At 42.8% G+C, this 18,637-nt stretch overlaps 1 protein-coding gene across 1 annotated transcript in view; it reads right to left on the bottom strand.

The window, feature by feature from the left end:
* Positions 1–15,590: 15,590 nt before the first annotated feature.
* Positions 15,591–18,637, bottom strand: part of SLC4A9 (solute carrier family 4 member 9) — a 12,607-nt gene continuing 9,560 nt past the window's right edge. The window contains 4 exon segments of the mRNA XM_007107925.2: positions 15,591–15,644; positions 15,988–16,143; positions 16,758–16,931; positions 17,180–17,248. Coding sequence (XP_007107987.2) covers positions 15,591–15,644; positions 15,988–16,143; positions 16,758–16,931; positions 17,180–17,248 — 453 coding nt within the window.

The raw sequence follows: 18,637 nt of genomic DNA, 5'->3' as shown, positions 1-18,637 counted from the left end.
CCAGCCGCTCCGCGGCATGTGGGATCCTCCCGTACCGGGGCGCGAACCCAGTTCCCCTGCATCGGCAGGCGGACGCGCAACCACTGCGCCACCAGGGAAGCCCCTATTTCTGTTTTTGAGTAAAAATATTTTATTTGTACACTTATTGTTTGAATTTGTTTACAATGAGAATATAACACTTTTGCAATAATAGATTTCCAAGAGCACCCCCCATTATTACCTTTAAACTAAACTGTAGAAGTTGGTAGATGATTTTTTTAAATTTTAAAATAGCTCTATTGTTGTAATGTTACTTGTCCAATAAATTAAAATTGGGAGGAAAAAGCAAATTAATTAAAATTTAGAGTGTACTTTTTAAGGTCAGATATAGAGAATTATATTTAACTCAGAGAAATGTGAACTTAGGGGAGAACTATTTTACATATATTTTAATATACACGCACATACACACACACATATATTGCCACAGTTCTCATAGTATGGTTTATAGACTCCTGGAGGCCCCAAGGCCTTTTCAGGGCTGTGGAATCAAAACTGTTTTCATTATAATTCTAAGATACAACTCTTCACTGTGTTGACTTTTTGATAGTACGAAAGCAATGGTGGGTAGAGATTTCCCTGGTGGTCCAGTGCTTAAAACTCCATGCTCCCAATGCAGGGGGCCCAGGTTTGATCCCTGGTCAGGGAACTAGATCCCACATGCTGCAACTAAGACCCGGGGCAGCAAAGTAAATATTAAAAAAAAAAAAAAAAAAAAAAGCAATGGTGGGTAAAAATTGCTGGTGCCTCAGCACGATTCAAGGCAATGGTATCAAACTGTACTAGTAGTTAATGTAGTCTTCTCCACTCAGCACGCAAAGGGGAAAAAAAGCCAAATTTAATACGAATATCCTTAATGGAGCAGGTAAAATTAATTTTATTAAAACTCAACCCTTGGGACTTCTGTGGTGGTCCAGTGGTTAAGACACAACGTTCTAAATGCCAGGGGGCCCAGGTTCGATCTCTGGTCAGAGAACTAGATCCCACGTGCATGCCACAACTAAGAGCCTGCATGACGCAGCTGAAGGATCCCGCGTGCCACAACTTAAGGATCCTGCATGCCGCAACGAAGATCCTGCACACAGCAACGAAGATCCGTGTGCCACAACTAAGACCCAGCACAGCCAAATAAATAAATAAATATTAAAAACAAAAAACAAAACTCAACCCTTGAGTACACATATTTTAAATATTCTATGTGAGGAAATGGGAAGTATACATAAAGCACTTTTGCTATACATTGCTTGTCTCAAGTACATGATTGTCTCAAGGAAAAACATTTAGGCAGCAAAGCTGAACTTTCCAGTTGCAAAGCTGAACTAACCACTTTTTCATGGAATACCATTTTTACATGAAAAGTGTGACTGACAGATAAGTTTTGGCAATTCAGACTTGTGTATTTGGCAGACACTTTCTGGAGCCTGCCATCTGAAGGGAAACAGCTGACAGTATTTGTTTCCAGTTATAAAATACAGGCTTTGGGGCAAAAATGAGGATTTTGCAAAATTGTACCCACTACCATTGGTTTACAGTTTCCCAAAACTTAAAAGACTTTTCTGAAGAGATAGTGATAATACTTTTTAAAATATTTATTTATTTATTTGGCTGCACCAGGTCTTAGTTACCGCATGTGGGACCTTCGTTGCAGCGTGCGGGATCTTTTAGTTGCAGCATGAGAATTCTTAGTTGCGGCATGCAGGATCTATTTCCCTGACCGGGGATAGAACTTGGGCCCCCTGCATTGGGAGTGTGGAGTCTTAACTACTGGACCACCAGGGAAGTCCTGAGATAGTGATAATATCAACAAATGTGGGTTTCAATATTATATAATTAAATGTGTCAGTATTTGCAAGACCTACATAACTCAATGGACCAATATTTCCCAAATGACCAATGGCTGATGTTACAAACCCATATATGAGTAAAACAACCATCCAAAGATAGACCAATGAATTTTAATGTAACAGAGTATGAAAAGTTTATAGTTATGTTTTCAACCCTTACAAAACTAACAGTCGTTTAATTTTGGTGTGGTATTAAAGGGAATAACCACAATTACCTGGAAAAGCCATTAAAATATTTTTCCCTTTTCCAACTACATATCTGTGTGAGTCCAGATTTGCTTGTTATTCAACCAAAATACTATATTGCAATTGACTGAATATGGAAGCAGATAGGAGAATCCATCCATCTTTTATTAAGCCGGACATTAAAAATTCCACTCTTCTCATTAAATTATTTTTGTTTTGAAAGATCATGGACTTGCCTGGTGGCACAGTGGTTAAGAATCCCCCTGCCAATGCAGGGGACATGGGTTCGAGCCCTGGCCTGGGAAGATCCCACATGCCGCGGAGCAACTAAGCCCATGTGCCACAACCACTGAGCCTGCGCTCTAGAGCTTGCGAGCTACAACTACTGATCCCACAAGCCACAACTACTGAGCCCGTGAGCCAAAACTACTGAAGCAAGCACGCCTAGAGCCCATGCTCCACAACAAGAGAAGCCACTGCAATGAGAAACCCACGCACCACAACGAAGAATAGACCCCACTCGCCGCAGCAACGAACACCCAACACAGCCAAAAATAAATTAATTAATTTAAAAAAATATGTCACTCATGTTCACATTTATGCAATGAAATTACGGATTTTTTTTTTTTTTTTGCGGTACGTGGGCCTCTCACTGTTGTGGACTCTCCCTTTGCGGAGCACAGGCTCCGGACGCGCAGGCCCAGCGGCCATGGCTTACGGGCCCAGCCGCTCCACTGCATGCGGGATCCTCCCGGACCGGGGCACAAACCCGCGTCCCCTGCATCAGCAGGTGGTCAGGGCTCCGAACGCGCGGGCCCGGCGGCCATGGCTTACGGGCCCAGCCGCTCCACTGCATGCGGGATCCTCCCGGACCGGGGCACAAACCCGCGTCCCCTGCATCAGCAGGTGGTCTCCCAACCACTGCGCCACCAGGGAAGCCCGAAATTACGGATTTTTAAAAATTCCTCAGTTTAAATTTCTGTTAACAGTAAATATTGGTAGACAAAATATCAATAGACAAAGCCTACATATATAAACAAGAGCTCTTTGGGTCTGTAATAAGTTTTCAGAGTGTAAAGGGGTTCTGAGATCAAAAAGTTTCAGAGCTGCTGCAGTACTGTAGTATAGCAGTTCCAGCAGTGGCAGAAGAATGGAGAAGATGACCTATGGAGACTCTGCTGGGTTTTCAGTCTTTTCCCACTCAGCCACCGCTCATCTTTAGCCCAGCAGTCAAAGCATGGGAACAAGAGCTCTGAACTGTGCTCTGGGTATCTCTGATGTGAGTTTATGAAAGGGAAAAGGCACTTCTTTCCCTTCTTCTCCCTGTCTAAGTCTCCAGATAAGACTTATGGGTTGTGCTGGGTAAAGAGAGAGCTAGGAAAGGGAAGATGACAGTGAGGCACCTGCACAGCTATTAAGGCGTTTAGAAACTCCGAAGTTATCTGGTAAAGACAAACTTTCAGGGGCCACGTCTGGTCCACTTGGGCTCAACAGCATGAACAGGAAGGAGCCAGGGACATCCCCTAAAGCAGTAATACTCGGATTCCCTTCCTCCTGCTCTGGCCCATTTCTTAAAATGGCCTAAACCCTTCAATGGCCTTTAAGAACCAGCAATTCTTCTAGGCCACAGTACCACCTGGTTAATTAGAATAGGTCAACATGAAATCAAATTTACAGAGAAAAAAATGTAAACCAACATAATAACAACTGCTACTTTCCCATATACCTCCCGTTCCACCTCCACATTCACCTAAGCTTCTACTTTCCTCCTACCATCCACCCCTCCCCTGGCCTGAGCCCTTCTCTCCTTAGGCTATTGCTGATTCATTAGGGATATAGTCACTAGGATGGGGAATTTAGGCATTAGGCATTTCACCATGATTTGATACTCCTTTGTGCCATTTACTGGCTGTCTGATCACGCAGATCACTCTCCTTCTCTGGACCCTCAGTTTCTGCATCTTTCAGATGAGATGATCTTCCAGCTCTGTGATCCTATAGTTATTAATGAACAGGAGATATGTCCAGGCTGGAGCTAAGGACTCTGAAATAAATGTCATTGAAAAGAGCAGAGAATCTAGAGAGGGAACAAAGCTCTAGTTTACATCATTACACATTATTCCCTTTGGACATGGATATATTCATGGGAGATGAATAAACACAGGTGTCTGAAAACAACCTGGAGAAACCTCCCAAGGCCATGATTCTTCCCTTGGGTTCACTTAGCTAGTATGTCCCTAGAGTTGGTATTGGAGAATTCCCCAGTTCTTGCCCAGCAGTGGTAATTCCTTTGGTCTTGGAGGCCCTAGAGGCTTTCAACCTCCCTGTTGTGACTCTTCTAATTAGATATCAGGCTCTGGCCTCTACAATTCTTTTTATTTTTTTAACACCTTTACTGAAATATAATTCACATGCCACACAGTTCTTCCAAAGTGTATATTTCAGTGACTTTTATTATATTCACAGAGTTGTACAACCATCATATCTATTTTAGAACATTTTCATCACCCTTAAAAAGAAATCCTAAACCCATTAGCCATTATCTCTCAACACCCCAGATCCCCAGCCCTAGGCAACCACTTGTATACCTTTTATCTTTATAGATTTACCTATTCTAGATAGTTCATATAAATGGAATCATACAACATGTGGTCCTTTGTGACTAGCTTCTTTTACTTAGAATGATGTTTTCAAGGTTCATCAGTGTTGTAGCATGTATCAGTGCTTTGTTCCATTTTATTGCTGAATAACATTGCACTGTATGGGTATAACACACTTTGTTTATCTATTCATGAGTTTGGGTTGTTGGGTCATTTTGGGTTGTTTCCACCTTTTGGCTATTGTGAATAATACTGTTATGAACATTGGTGTACAAGTGTCTGAGCGCTTGGTTTCAATTCTTTTGGGTATATACCTAGGAGTATAATTGCTAGGTCATATATTAATTCTGTGTTTAACTTTTTTTAAAAAAATTATTTATTTATTTTTGGCTGCGTTGGGTCTTCGTTGCTGCATGTGGGCTTCCTCTAGTTGCAGTGAGCAGGGGCTACTCTTTGTTGTGGTGCACGAGCTTCTCATTGCCGTGGCTTCTCTTGTTGCAGAGCATGGGCTCTAGGCGTGCGGGCTTCAGTAGCTGTGGCACACTGCTCAGTAGTTGTGGCCAATGGGCTCTAGAGCGCAGGCTCAGTAGTTGTGGCGCACGGGCTTAGTTGCTCCGTAGCATGTGGGATCTTCCTGGACCAGGGCTCAAATCCGTGTCCCCTGCAATGGCAGGCAGATTCTTAACCACTGCGCCACCAGAGAAGTCCTGTGTTTAACTTTTTGAGGAACACAAACTGTTTTCCAGGGCTGCTGTACCATTTTACGTTCCCACCAACGATGTGTGAGGGTTCTAGTTTCTCCACATCCTTACCAATACTTGTTATTTACAGCCATCCTAGTGGGTATCAATGGTATTTCATTGTGGTTTTGAATTGTGTTTCTCTGCTGGCTAATGTTGTTGAGCATCTTTTCATGTGCTTATTGGCCATTTATATATCTAAATAAATGTTTATTTAGATGCCTTGTCCATTTTTAAATTGGGTTATTTGTCCCTTTTATTATTGAGTTGTAAACTAGATAAAAGTCCCTTATAAGATATATGATTGCAAATATTTCTCCCATTCTGTGGGTTGTCTTTTCACTTTCTAGATAGTATCATTTGGAGCACAGAAGTTTTAAATTTTGATGGTGCCCAATTTATTTTTTTATTTTGTTATTTGTGCTTTTGGTGTCATATCTAAGAAACCATTGCCAAATCCAAGGTCATGAAGATTTATACCTATGTTTTCTTCTAAGAGGTGGTTTAGCTCTTACATTTAGGTTTTTGATCCATTTTGAGTTAATTTTTGCATATGGTATGAGGTAGGGGTCCAACTTTATTCTTTTGCATATAGATATCCAGTTTTCTCAGCACCACTTCTTGAAAAGACTATTCTTTCACCGTTAAATTGTCTTGGTACCCTCATCAAAAATTAATTGACCGTAAGTGTGAGGGTTTGTTTCCGGACTGTCAATTCTATATGTCTTTCCTTATGCCAGTACTACATTGTCTTGATTACTATACCTTTGAATTAAGTTTTGAAATTGGGAAGTGTGAGTCCTCCAACACAGTTCTTCATTTTCAAGATTGTTCTGGCAATTCTGAGTTGGCCTCTACTATTCTTACCCCAAGGGACAAGGCCTCACCCACACCGCTTCTTCCAAGGTATACATTATGGTCGCCTACAACCCTAATCCTCAAACTCTCCAGCCTCATCCTGAAATTTTCTCTCCCTCACTCCTCCACTCTAGTTATGTGGGCCTTTTCTTGTTTTCTCAAAGATTCTGAAGTCCTTCCTGCCTGAAGGCCTTTGCACTGATATTCCCTTTGCCAGAAATGCTTCCCCTCCATCCCCTCCTCCCTATTCTCAAGGCTGACTTCTTTTTGTCATTCAGGTCTCTGCTCAAATGTTAATCTAAGGTAGTCACCCACCTTCTTTATCACATTAGCTTGTGTATTGTACTTATCAGTGTCTGAAACAGTCTTATGTATATATCTTTATATATTTATTTATTTTCTGTCTCCCCCTACTAGAATGGATACTCCAGGAGACTAGAGATCTTGTCTTATTTAACACTGAATTCCAACATATAAACACTGCCTGACACATGATAGATATTTAATACATACATATTTGTTCAATGAATGAATGAGTAAATGAATGAAGTGATCCATCAAGCCCTGGACAGCCCCTATACAAGGATTCAGCACCAAGAAGAGAGGTAAGAAGCAGTGAACTGGTCCTCAAACCAGGATTAATTACTTTCCATGTATTCATCTCCCATTTTGTACCAGTCAGCAAGTTCTCCCTCCTTTTATTCGAAAGTTTCCCCAAAATCCTCCTTCTAACATGTGTCTAATTTGAGAAGTAGATACAGACACATTCCTGCCTCCCCCAATATCTGCTGTGAATTGCTCTCAGGAAAAATGACCAAAGATGTCTCTGACCTTAGTATATATAGACAAATGCACACTCAGGTCCATTTGCAAAGACAAAATCTAGAGTGTTGGGAAGCATGAGGCACTGGACAAGAGGACAGAAGAGCACAGAACTAGGAAGATGAGAACCCAGAACCTTAGGGAGAATCAGAACTTCAAGTAGACAAACAACAACAATAACAAAAACAAACAAGAACTTCAAGTAGAGAACCCAGAAATTCACATTATAACAACGTTTGAGTCCAATTACCATGAAAGTTTGAGAATCATTGTTCCACAGCTACAGACTGAAGAGGAGAGAATCTGGGTTACTGATATGAAGAGATTTTCCCTGGGGTTTGGGAGGCTCTAATAACTGTCTATGTAGCACTAGGTGTTTCATCTAAAGATCTTAAAGAGTGCTCACTTCGGCAGCACATATACTAAAGATCTTAAAGAATGTTATAGGCATTAATTAACCCTCGCAGAATCCAGGCTCTTGTCCCCATTTTACTGACAGAAAACTGAAGTCTATGGGTTAGAGCCTGGAAAGGAATATCTCAGGCCCATATGGTCTGGATTGACCAAGCTAAGGGCTAAGTCTGAAGCCAGTACTTCAAAATCTTTCCCATATGACAGTGGCTCCCAATCTAAAGAGTATAGAGCTCTTGGGAATTCCCTGGCAGTCCAGTGGTTAGGACTCTGTGCTTCCACTGCAGGGGACATGGGTTCAATCCCTGGTCGAGGAACTAAGATCTCGCATGTCGCCCTGGAGCAGCCAAAAAAAAAAAACCAAAGACTATAGAGCTCTTAAATTCATGTGTATGGGGGTCTTCCCTGATGGTGCAATGGTAAAGAATCTTCCTTACAATGCAGGGGACACGGGTTTGATCCCTGGTCAGGGAACTGAGATCCCACATGCCGCGGGGCAACTAAGCCCACACGCCACAACTACTGAGCTCGTGCACCTCAGCTGGAGAGCCCACGTGCCGCAAACTACAGAGTCCACGCACTCTGGAACCCACGTGCCACAACTACAGAAACCACACACCACAACTAGAGAAGAGAAAATCTGCATGCACAACTAGAGAGAAGCCCGTGCGCCGCAACAAAAGATCCTGCATACCTCAATGAAGAGCCCACATGCAGCAACTAAGACCCTATGCAGCCAAAAATAAATTAAATAAATAAATAATAAATCTTAAAAAAAATTCATGTGTATGTTTACCACTCCTTGACTGCAGGCAGATGATAATTAGGCTGCTTCCTTGTCACTCAGGTGTTACCTTAAGGTCACCTCCTCTGAGAAGCCTTTCCTGAACATCCATCTTAAGTAATGTCTTCTCCCAGTCCGATTTTCTTCAGAGTATTTACCATTATCTGAGATGATCTTATTCATTGTTTGTTACTTCTATCCTTCACTATAATGTAAACTCCATGAAATCAGAAACCTCATCTGACAGGATACTGTCGATGTTCAGTAAGTATTTGCTGAATATTTAAATAAGTCTAAATGAAGATGTTTTCAACAAAATGTAGATGCTGTTAAAATGAACAAAGTATACAATTATCTAAGTTTAAATGATACTTTTGATATATATTTCTCTCAATCAATAGATACTTAGACTATAATGTTAGGATCGTTCTTTATAACATTAAAAAGAGCCATCAGGGGCTTCCCTGGTGGCGCAGTGGTTGGGAGTCCGCCTGCCGAGACAGGGGATGTGGGTTCGTGCCCCGGTCTGGGAGGATCCCACATGCCGCGGAGCGGCTGGGCCCGTGAGCCATGGCTGCTGAGCCTGCGCATCCGGAGCCTGTGCTCCACAAAGGGAGAGGCCACAACAGTGAGGGGCCTGCGTACCACAAAAAAAAAAAAAAAAAGAATGATACCATATTCTTCTGGTTTTGCTTCCATGTCACCAGCCTCTCCTCAATCTTCTCCTTTCCTGGTTGCTCCTCAACCTCCTACCTCTTAACACTGGAATGTTCCAGGATTTGGTCCTTGGATCTCTTCTCTAAGTCCATTCCCTTGGCAATCTCACCTAGTCCATTTTAAATATAATTTATATACTAATAAGCCTTATAAATTTTTATCTCTGACTCAGACCTCTCCCCTGAACTTCAGACTTGCATGTCCAGCTACTTATTTGACACCTCTGCCTTATTATCTAAAAGGCATCATATTTAAAATGCCCAAATATGAACTCAGTCAATGGCAATTCCATTCTTCCTATTACTTATGCCAGAAACATTGGAGTCATCCTCGACTTCCCTTTTTTTTATACCCCAAATGCATAGAGGGAGGAAAATGGAAAAGAAAATTAAAAGACAAGAAAGCTCAATCAATCCAAAAATAAGATGAGAAAAGGGAAAAGAAACAGAAAACAGAATAGAAAACCAATAAAACAAAACCAAATATATTAGTAATTACTCTAAATGTAAATGTACTGAGTTCTCTAGCTAAAAGACAGATTGTCAAATTGGATTTAAAAAAACCAACAACCATATCTCTCTATGTGCTTGTTATAATAGATACACCTAAAATATAAAAACACAGACTAAAATTCAAAGAATGTAAACATACAATATAGGTAAATTCTAACCAAAAGAAAGCTGATTTAACTATATTTCTAGCAGACAAAATAACTTTTAAGCAGAAAGCATTCCTAGTCATCACAAAATAAGACCATTACAAAATAGTAAATGGATCATTTAACCAGGAAGGTATAACAATTCTAAACTGAAAAGCACCCAATAACACAGCTTTTAAAAATATATAAGGCTTCCCTGGTGGCGCAGTGGTTGCGCGTCCGCCTGCCGATGCAGGGGAACCGGGTTCGCGCCCCGGTCTGGGAGGATCCCACATGCTGCGGAGCGGCTGGGCCCGTGAGCCATGGCCGCTGGGCCTGCGCATCCGGAGCCTGTGCTCCGCAACGGGAGAGGCCACAGCAGAGAGAGCCCCGCATACCACACACACACAAAAAAATAAATAAATAAAAAAAATAAAATAAAATAAAAATATATAAAAGCGGGGCTTCCCTGGTGGCGCAGTGGTTGAGCGTCCGCCTGCCAATGCAGGGGACACGGGTTGGTGCCCCGGTCCGGGAGGATCCCACATGCCGCGGAGCGGCTGGGCCCGTGAGTCATGGCCTCTGGGCCTGCATTTCCGGAGCCTGTGCTACGCAACGGGAAAGGCCACACAGTGAGAGGCCTGCGTACCACACACACACAAATATATATATATATAAAAGCAAAATTTGACATATCCACAAGGAGATATTGACAAAATCATTATCATAGTAGGTATATTAACACACCTCCTCTAGTACTTGATAGTTCAAACAGACCCAAAAAGAACTTATGAAATATATAGAATATTTTGAACAGCACAACTAGCAGGCTGTCTTAATAGAAATAGGTAGGAAAATGCTCCCAAAAATTGGAGAGTAAACTTCTTTTCAAGCACACATGGAACATTTATAAAAACTGACCACATGCCAGGCCATAAAGTTAGCCTCACAAATGTCTAAATGCAGTTAAGTTAGAAATCCGTTATAAAAAGATAATTAATTAAGGGGAAAAAAACCATAAGTTTGGAAAATTTTTAAATGTACTTCTCAACAACTTGTGGGTCAAAGAGGAATTCATAGTAGAAATTAGAAAATACTTAGAAATAAATGGTAATGAGAATACTATATCAGAACTGTGGGATGCAGCTAAAGTAGTACTATGAAGGAAATCTATAGCAGTAGTGCTCACATCAGGAAATAACTAAGGCTCAAAATAATGAGCTAAGAACTTAGAAAATTAACAGAATAAACCTAAAGAAAATGGAAGGAAATAATGAAGAGTAGAAATTAATGAAGTAAAAAAATATTTAATAGAGAAGATCAACAAAGCCAGAAGTTAATTATTTAAAAAGACTAATAGGGCTTCCCTGGTGGCGCAGTGGTTAAGAATCCGCCTGCCAATGCAGGGGACACAGGTTCAAGCCCTGGTCCGGGAAGATCCCACATGCCGCGGAGCAACTAAGCCCATGCACCACAACTACTGAGCCTGCGCTCTAGAGCCTACGAGCCACAACTACTGAGCCCACGTGCTGCATCTACTGAAGCCCGCGCACTCTAGAGCCTGTGCGCCACAACAAGAGAAGCCACCGCAATGAGAAGCCCACGCACAGCAAACGAAGAGTAGCCCCTGCTCGCCGCAACTAGAGAAAGCCCGTGCACAGCAACGAAGACCCAACACAGCCAAAAATCATAAACAAAAATAAATAAATTTATTTTTTAAAAAAGACTAATAAAATAGACTAATTTCTGGCAAGAGTAACCAGAACAAAAAAAGAGATTGCAAATAATATTAAAAATGATAAGGGGGGCTTCCCTGGTGGCGCAGTGGTTGCGCGTCCGCCTGCCGATGCGGAGGGGCCGGGTTCGCGCCCCGGTCTGGGAGGATCCCACGTGCCGCGGAGCGGCTGGGCCCGTGGGCCGTGGCCGCTGGGCCTGCGTGTCCGGAGCCTGTGCTCCGCGATGGGAGAGGCCACGGCAGTGAGAGGCCCACGTACCACAAAAAAAAAAAAAAAAAAAAAAAAGATAAGGGACTATAGCTAAATGTGCTACATAGATTAAACATATAAAGGTTTTAATAACTTTATGCCAATAAATATGAAAACTTAGATAAGATGAATAGATTCCTAGAAAAATACAATTCACCAAAACTGGCTAAAGAAGAAATAAAGAGCCTAAAAATCCTATATCCTGAAACTAAAATGGTGCTAAAAAAATACAGTCTTTCCCAGAGCTGAGGCCATGGAGCTTATGACGAAGCTAGCCATCAGAGGCTGGGTCGGGTCATACTGTGACCCGCATTCCAAAAAATTGGTCAAGTTACAGATTTGTTTACTTCAAAGGTGCTGCCTATGTGATGAAGAGGAAAACTAGGACTCTTCAATTTAAAAAAATTACATTTAAGGGGGACTTCCCTGGCAGTCCAGTGGTTAAGACTCTGCACTTCCAATGCAGGGGGCATGGGTTCAATCCCTGGTTGGGGAACTAAGATTCCGCATGCCGCACGACACGGCCAGAAAAATAAATAAATAAATAAATAAAAATTTAAAAATTTAAAATTACATTTAAGAACTTGATACTTCGTATTTCCTTTTTCTTACTGATATAGATATCACTGTTTTAGTATATTCCATCACCATTAAAAAAAACACACAACTGATTTAGGCTCCCATTGTTTAAATCCTTATTTGGGATCATTAATTTATATTAATAGACTATGTACTGTCTTTTTCATTATGTACTTTCCCCAAAAGTTACTCTCAACTAGTGCTGCAAACTGTGAAGCAGATTTCTTAAATCATTTTGGGAAAGCGTGGCAAAGAGACAGCACTTTTCATTTTTTAGGGTAGAAAGTATGATTTTCTCTTCTCACTGAGGTTCACTGAATATTTAACAATCATCTGTTGCATTCATAACATTTCTGCATCATTTATTCAAACACTCTTTCTCAAAACATTTATTGAGCAAATGCTTTTTTGCCAGGGGCTGAAATAGCCATAATATTATAGAAAGAAGAGGCTCAAGTCTATAAAACAATTTTTTTTTTAATTTTTGGCCACACTGCATGGCATGCAGGATCTTAGTTCCCCGACCAGGGATGGAACCCGTGTCCCCTTCAGTGGAAGCACGGAGTCTTAATCACTGGACCACCATGGAAGTCCCTATAAAACATTTAAGGGAGGAACTTCTCAAATTATTTGCCTATTAGTCACCACCTGTAAATTCTCCCCAGCCAACATGAAGCCAAAATTACCAAAATAATGCTGCTAAAACCTACCCTGGACCAACTGAGATAAGATAAAGATAACATTTTCAGTAATGGAAAGGCTGTGTGCTTTGGAATCACAGTTTATTGTTTATGGGATGTTTTGGATCTTCATGTTTTTGGGAAAAAAATTTAGGCTGTTAAATAATTCAATAAAAACCTTCATTTTGGGAATTCCATGGCAGTGCAGTGGTTAGCACTTGGCACTTCCACTGCTGGGAGCCCGGTTTCAATCCCTGGTCAGGGAACTGAGATCCTGCAAGCCAAGCGGCCAAAAAAGAAAAAAACGAAAACAAAAACAAAACTTCATTTTACCTTTGTTAATTATAAATTAAACTTAACCTTGATTTTTTCCATCCTAAAAATATATAGTCTATAATTTTTTTAAAAAATCTTATAACCATTAACAAATTTGAATGAACTTAACTTTCCTCAAAGCAAGCACCAGGTCCAGATGGCTTCAGCAGTGAATTCTTTTCAGTCAACAGTAAAATGGATAATTGAATTGTGGTATTGTCATACAGTGGAGTGCTAAACAGCAATGAAAATAAGCAAACTACAGCTGCATAGGTCCATATGAATAATTCTCAAAACAATGCTGAGTGAAAGAAGCAGAGAACTCATATACTGTGATTCCACTTATATAACATTCAAAAATAGGCAAAGTAATAAATACATAAGTATACATAAATAGATGTTAAAACTATAAAGAAACGCAAGAAAATAATTACCATAAAATTCAGATGTATTTATGGGGAGTTAGGGGTGCAGTATGCGAGGAACATACAGAAGGATTTCTGAGGTACTAGGATACCTCTTAACCTGAGTGTTGGATACTCAGGTGCTCTTTTTATTGTTACTCTTTAATTTCATTCCTAGGCATATACTTTGGAGAAATTCTTGTACTTGCAGAAGACATTTTATATACTCTTTTGTATATTTGATATATTTTTCAATTTATAAAGTTATTTATTCTATGCAAGAGGAATGTTGGATATGTATGTAGTACCGACATGGGGAAAACATCCAACACATTTAAGTATCAAGCATGTTATAGAACTCAATAAATCTGAACAATATACACTAAAATGTGAACACTGGTTATCTCTGGGATGATTTCAATTTCAAAATTACACATTCTGGAGTGTTCCAATATTTTGCAATAATCTCATTCACTTTTGTGGTCAAAAAACTAAAGTTTATTTTTATATGTGTAAAAAAACTGTTTAAAATAGAGAAATACTTTTCTGGAAAGAGGGACTTTTTTTCCCTTTTGCAAACTGAAAAAAGTTCCCTGACAACCCCCTGACTGTACAAAAGAGAATTTGTGAGGACAGAAGTTTCAAAATGGGAAGGGCTTCTAGACTTAGGTTCCTTCAATGGGGTAAAGAGTGAATGGGGTCTGGTCAGTCCCTCTGGCTTACCAGACTTTCCCAACCACAAAGCAAACCTGCTTGTCCCCTGCCATTCTCCACCCCCGGCTCAGGAGGGTGAATGAGGTCTTGGCCAGCTGCCTTCCAGTCCTGCCCCAATGTTCCAGGTTCCCAGCCGACTGAGCATCTGGCAGTTAAGCCAAAGGCCAACAATGTCCTGACTTCCTGAGTAAATACCTGTGAACAGAGAGAAGACATAGTGGGGTCAGAGCAAGGACTACACAACAAGGCAAAGAACAGAGCCAAGCAGTGATCGGGGATAAGGAGAGCTCAGGAGATCTTGTTCTGGGCCATCCCATGATTTTTCCTGTCTCCCTCCAGCCCCCAGAATTTTCCATTGCAACTGGTGGGGACTCGGGCTCTTGGGCTTGGAGAGCCATGGCGAGGTGGAGCTCCAAAGAGTTCATTTCATCAAGGGGGAAAAAATTCCAGGCTTTTGCATGTACTGTACCCTTTGTCTAGAACGTTTTCCCTCCATCTTATCCTGGCTAGCTTCTGTTCATTCTCCAGATTTCAAATTATGGACCACTTCCTCTTGGAAGCCCTACCCAACTCCCACCACTGTACCTTCACCACCCTCCAAGAAGAGATCGGAGGCCTCTCTGCTGCCACAGCCTCTCCCTCCCTTAGCCAGCACTATCCCACTCTAACAGTTGTCTTTCCCACTGGAATTTTAACTTCCTGAGGTCAGGGACCATGACTATCTTACCACTGTGTATCTCTAGTACCTGGATACTCCAAAAGTACTCAGAAAATGTTTTGATAAATGGATGAATAAAATGAAGGAAAGGCAGAGAGGGCAAGTGACAAAGAATCCTTCCAGTTGTCTGGAGTGTGGTTCTAAGCAGCCTATGGGAGGAGCCTCCAAGGCAAGGAAAGCCGCAGGAGGCTTTATCCTCCCTTCCTCTCCTCCCTGCTCCTTCCCATTCTTTTATCATTGTGCCCTTCCCTTCCCCACCTCCCATCCCTTCCAGTTTGGTGTGAGCTTGAGCTCCCTCTACTGGCCAGACTTCAGTGCCACAGGGAGCCAAGCCCAGGAACCCTCGCTTGTTTCCTTCTTTCCTCTGCAGAGACTCTGCTACCCCCTCCCCCACTAGGGGGTTCAGGAGGGACTGGAGCATGTAGAGAAAACAGGGCTGTTCAGCACCCTGGAGCTTTCCAAGGTCTGAGCCTGCACCTCCCCATCATCAACACCAGGAGCATTTTCCTCACACCCTTACCTCACGCTTAGTTTCCTGGAGCCCCAACTCCATACCAGCTAATTCACAGAGGTGTTGATTTCCAGAGCCTATGGCTGATACATCAGCTCTGACTATGGAACAGAGATCCCAAGATAAGTTGGGAACAGAAAGACAAAAGACTGAGACAGACAGCAGAGAGAAAGGAACGCAGAGAGTGAAAGGATATAAACCCACATTAAGACAAAGATCAGGACTTTGTCTCCAGGCCTTTCCACCCACCCTGGGCTCATATGAAGAAAAAATTTCCCTCGCTCCTTCAGTGTGCCTATGTTAATACAGAACAAAGAGGAATGATTGTGTTGATCAGATCTTCAGACTTAACAGAGATATTACACTTTAGGGGCAACTCCTGGAGAAGACCTCTCTCCCCCACCCCTGCCCTGTTCTCCTGAGAGGGCCCATCCTGGAGCTCACATCTTCATTGTCACTTCCACTGAATGAGTACTCTGGCTCCAACCCCTTCTCAGTGATGCTTCTCTCCTTCTCTGGCATCGGCTCATCCCGCCAGAGGAGTTCCTGTGGTGAGAAGACCCACTCCAATGGTTTTCGGTCCCCCACCAGGTCTAGCAACTGCAGGGATAGAAACAAAGCCAAGGGCTGTCAGCAATAGCAGCAGGAACATTAACAACAGTAACATTTATTGAGCACTTCCTATGTGCAAGGCATTGTGTGTAGTTTCACTGAATGCTAACACATTCATATGAGGTAGACATAATTATTCCCACTGTACAGAGAATGAAACTGAGGCCCTGAGAGTTTAGTAACTTCTCAGAGGTCACAGAGCTGGGATGTAGTAACCAGATTGGTTCCAGTGCAAAGCCCATGGCTCTTAACTTCCTCAGTGAGTAAGAACAAAGCCAGAGCCACTTACATTATCACCTTACTGAGTAACAAAAGTGCCAGCCTTGCCTCTCCCAGGTCTTCAGTTTTCTTCTGGGCTTTATATCCCTACCTGTGGCTGATCAGCCCAAAGAGATTAGGAAAGGAATTGAGCCAGGTATCCCAGGTCTAGCCCATCTGTAGTCATCCCTTGGCCATCTTTCTTTGTCCTAGGATTCCCAACCAGGCAGAGCCAAGACAAGTAACAGAGGGTAGATTCTTCCTCTTGTTCAGGCCTTGGCCACCCTCCCAGGCTGAGTCTCCTGGGAGCCATCAGGACACCACCCAACTCTGCCCCGAGTCACCATGAGGGGGAAGATGATGGCTGCAGGGGTAGACTTGATTATCCAAAGCAGACCCAGGCAGGCAAGTTGGATGGCTGTAAAGAAGTGGAACCTCCTCAGAGGCACATGCCGCAAGAGCAGAAGGTCCGGCTGGTGCTTTGCTGGCATCAATAATAGCCGCACCCTCTTCGTGAACTGGAGGAACAAGAGGAGGAGGAAAGCAGGGTACTCAGGTAGCCTGGAGGGTGTCACTGTTAGCTATCCAAGCCCAGCGTTGGGAATGGTCAGAATGGTCCCCTCCCCAACCACAGCGTGGCAGCAGAGTCCCTGTGGCCAGGAGAGGCAGGAAAAGAGGAGAGGAGGGGAATTGGCAGATGCAGGCAGGAGGTACCAGTGGGAAAGAAAAGAAGAGTGGAGTTACTTGGTGATTTTAATTGACTCACCTGGATGCTGCTAACTGCTGTCACCCCCATGTATAGGAAGATGCCATAGAGCAGAGGCATTGGGATGAACTGGTAGAGAGAAGTGGAGAGCTGGCAAAGTAGTTCACCTCTGCCAGCTGCCCAGGTACCCACCCCCCCAGGCTCCAACCCCAGCCTCCAGCCTCCAGCATGTACGCATACCCACTTTGTATTGCCTGCTTTCATTGAAGCTTCACGTTAAACAGCTACAGTAAATCCTATAATTTTCTCCATTTTACAGATCAAGAAATTGGATTTCAGAGAGGCTAAGTAACTTGCCCATCACCTCTCTTACCACTCTTCTCTCTCACATTCCTCTCTGCTCTCTCTCTTCCTGCTACACTGGGCCCCTTTCCTTTCCTCCCTATGTCCAAGTTTACTTCTAGCCCTTGCAAGGCCTTTTGCTTTGCTATTCCCTCCACTTATGTTTCTCTTTTTTTCCCCCCAGACCAGGGATTAAACCTGGACTGCCAGAGAATTCCCTATTCCCTCCACTTAAAATGCTCTTCCCTGACATCCCTCTCACTACTCACACTTCTCACTACTCATGTCATGACACCCCAGAAACCAGCCAATCTAAAGTAGACCCCTGGGGACTTCCCTGGTAGCTGAGTGGTTAAGAATCTGCCTGCCAATGCAGGGGACATGGGTTCAAGCCCTGGTCAGGGAAGATCCCACATGCCACAGAGCAACTAAGCCTGTGCGCCACAACTACTGAGCCTGCGCTCTAGAGCCCGCAAGCCACAACTACAGAGCCCATGTGCCACAACTACTGAAGCCCGTGTGCCTAGAGCCCGTGCTCCACAAAAAGAGAAGCCACCGCAATGAGAAGCCCACGTACGGCAATGAAGAATAGCCTCCGCTCGCCGCAACTAGAGAAAGCCTGCACGCAGCAACGAAGACCCAATGCAGCCAAAAATAAATAAATAAATTTATAAATAAATAAATAAAGTAGACCTCTGGTGCTCTAAATCACCTTACCCTCTTTTATTTTTCGTAGAAGTTATCACTATCTGAAATTATCCTAGTTTATTGTTTTTATCTGTCTCCTCTCACCAGAATGCAAGATGTGGATGATCTGTTTTGATCACCACTATATCCCCAGTCCCTGGAAGAGTGCTTGGCACATGGCTTATGGTTGGTAAAAATCTGCTGAATGACAGTCACCTAGTTAGTCAGCGGCTGATCCGGTCCATCTGGCTCTTTCAACTACTCTGCTCTCACCCAGCCTCCATGATCTTTCCCTCCGCTAACCTCTTGTCCTGCCTGTGAATTTGTGTACCATTCTCCACATCCTCCTTGACTGCTTTGCTGTCTTGGCTTGTTGAACCTTTCTGCTGTTACTTGTTGCTTAATTTTTTTAAATTTATTATTTTTGTGTGTGTGTGGTACGCGGGCCTCTCACTGTTGCGGCCTCTCCCCTTGCGGAGCACAGGCTCC

The sequence above is a fragment of the Physeter macrocephalus genome, unplaced genomic scaffold (assembly GCF_002837175.3).
Source record: "Physeter macrocephalus isolate SW-GA unplaced genomic scaffold, ASM283717v5 random_228, whole genome shotgun sequence".
NCBI classification, from domain to species: Eukaryota; Metazoa; Chordata; class Mammalia; order Artiodactyla; family Physeteridae; genus Physeter; species Physeter macrocephalus.
Note: the sequence above shows the minus strand (reverse complement) of the source record. Positions and strands in the feature narration are given on the sequence as shown.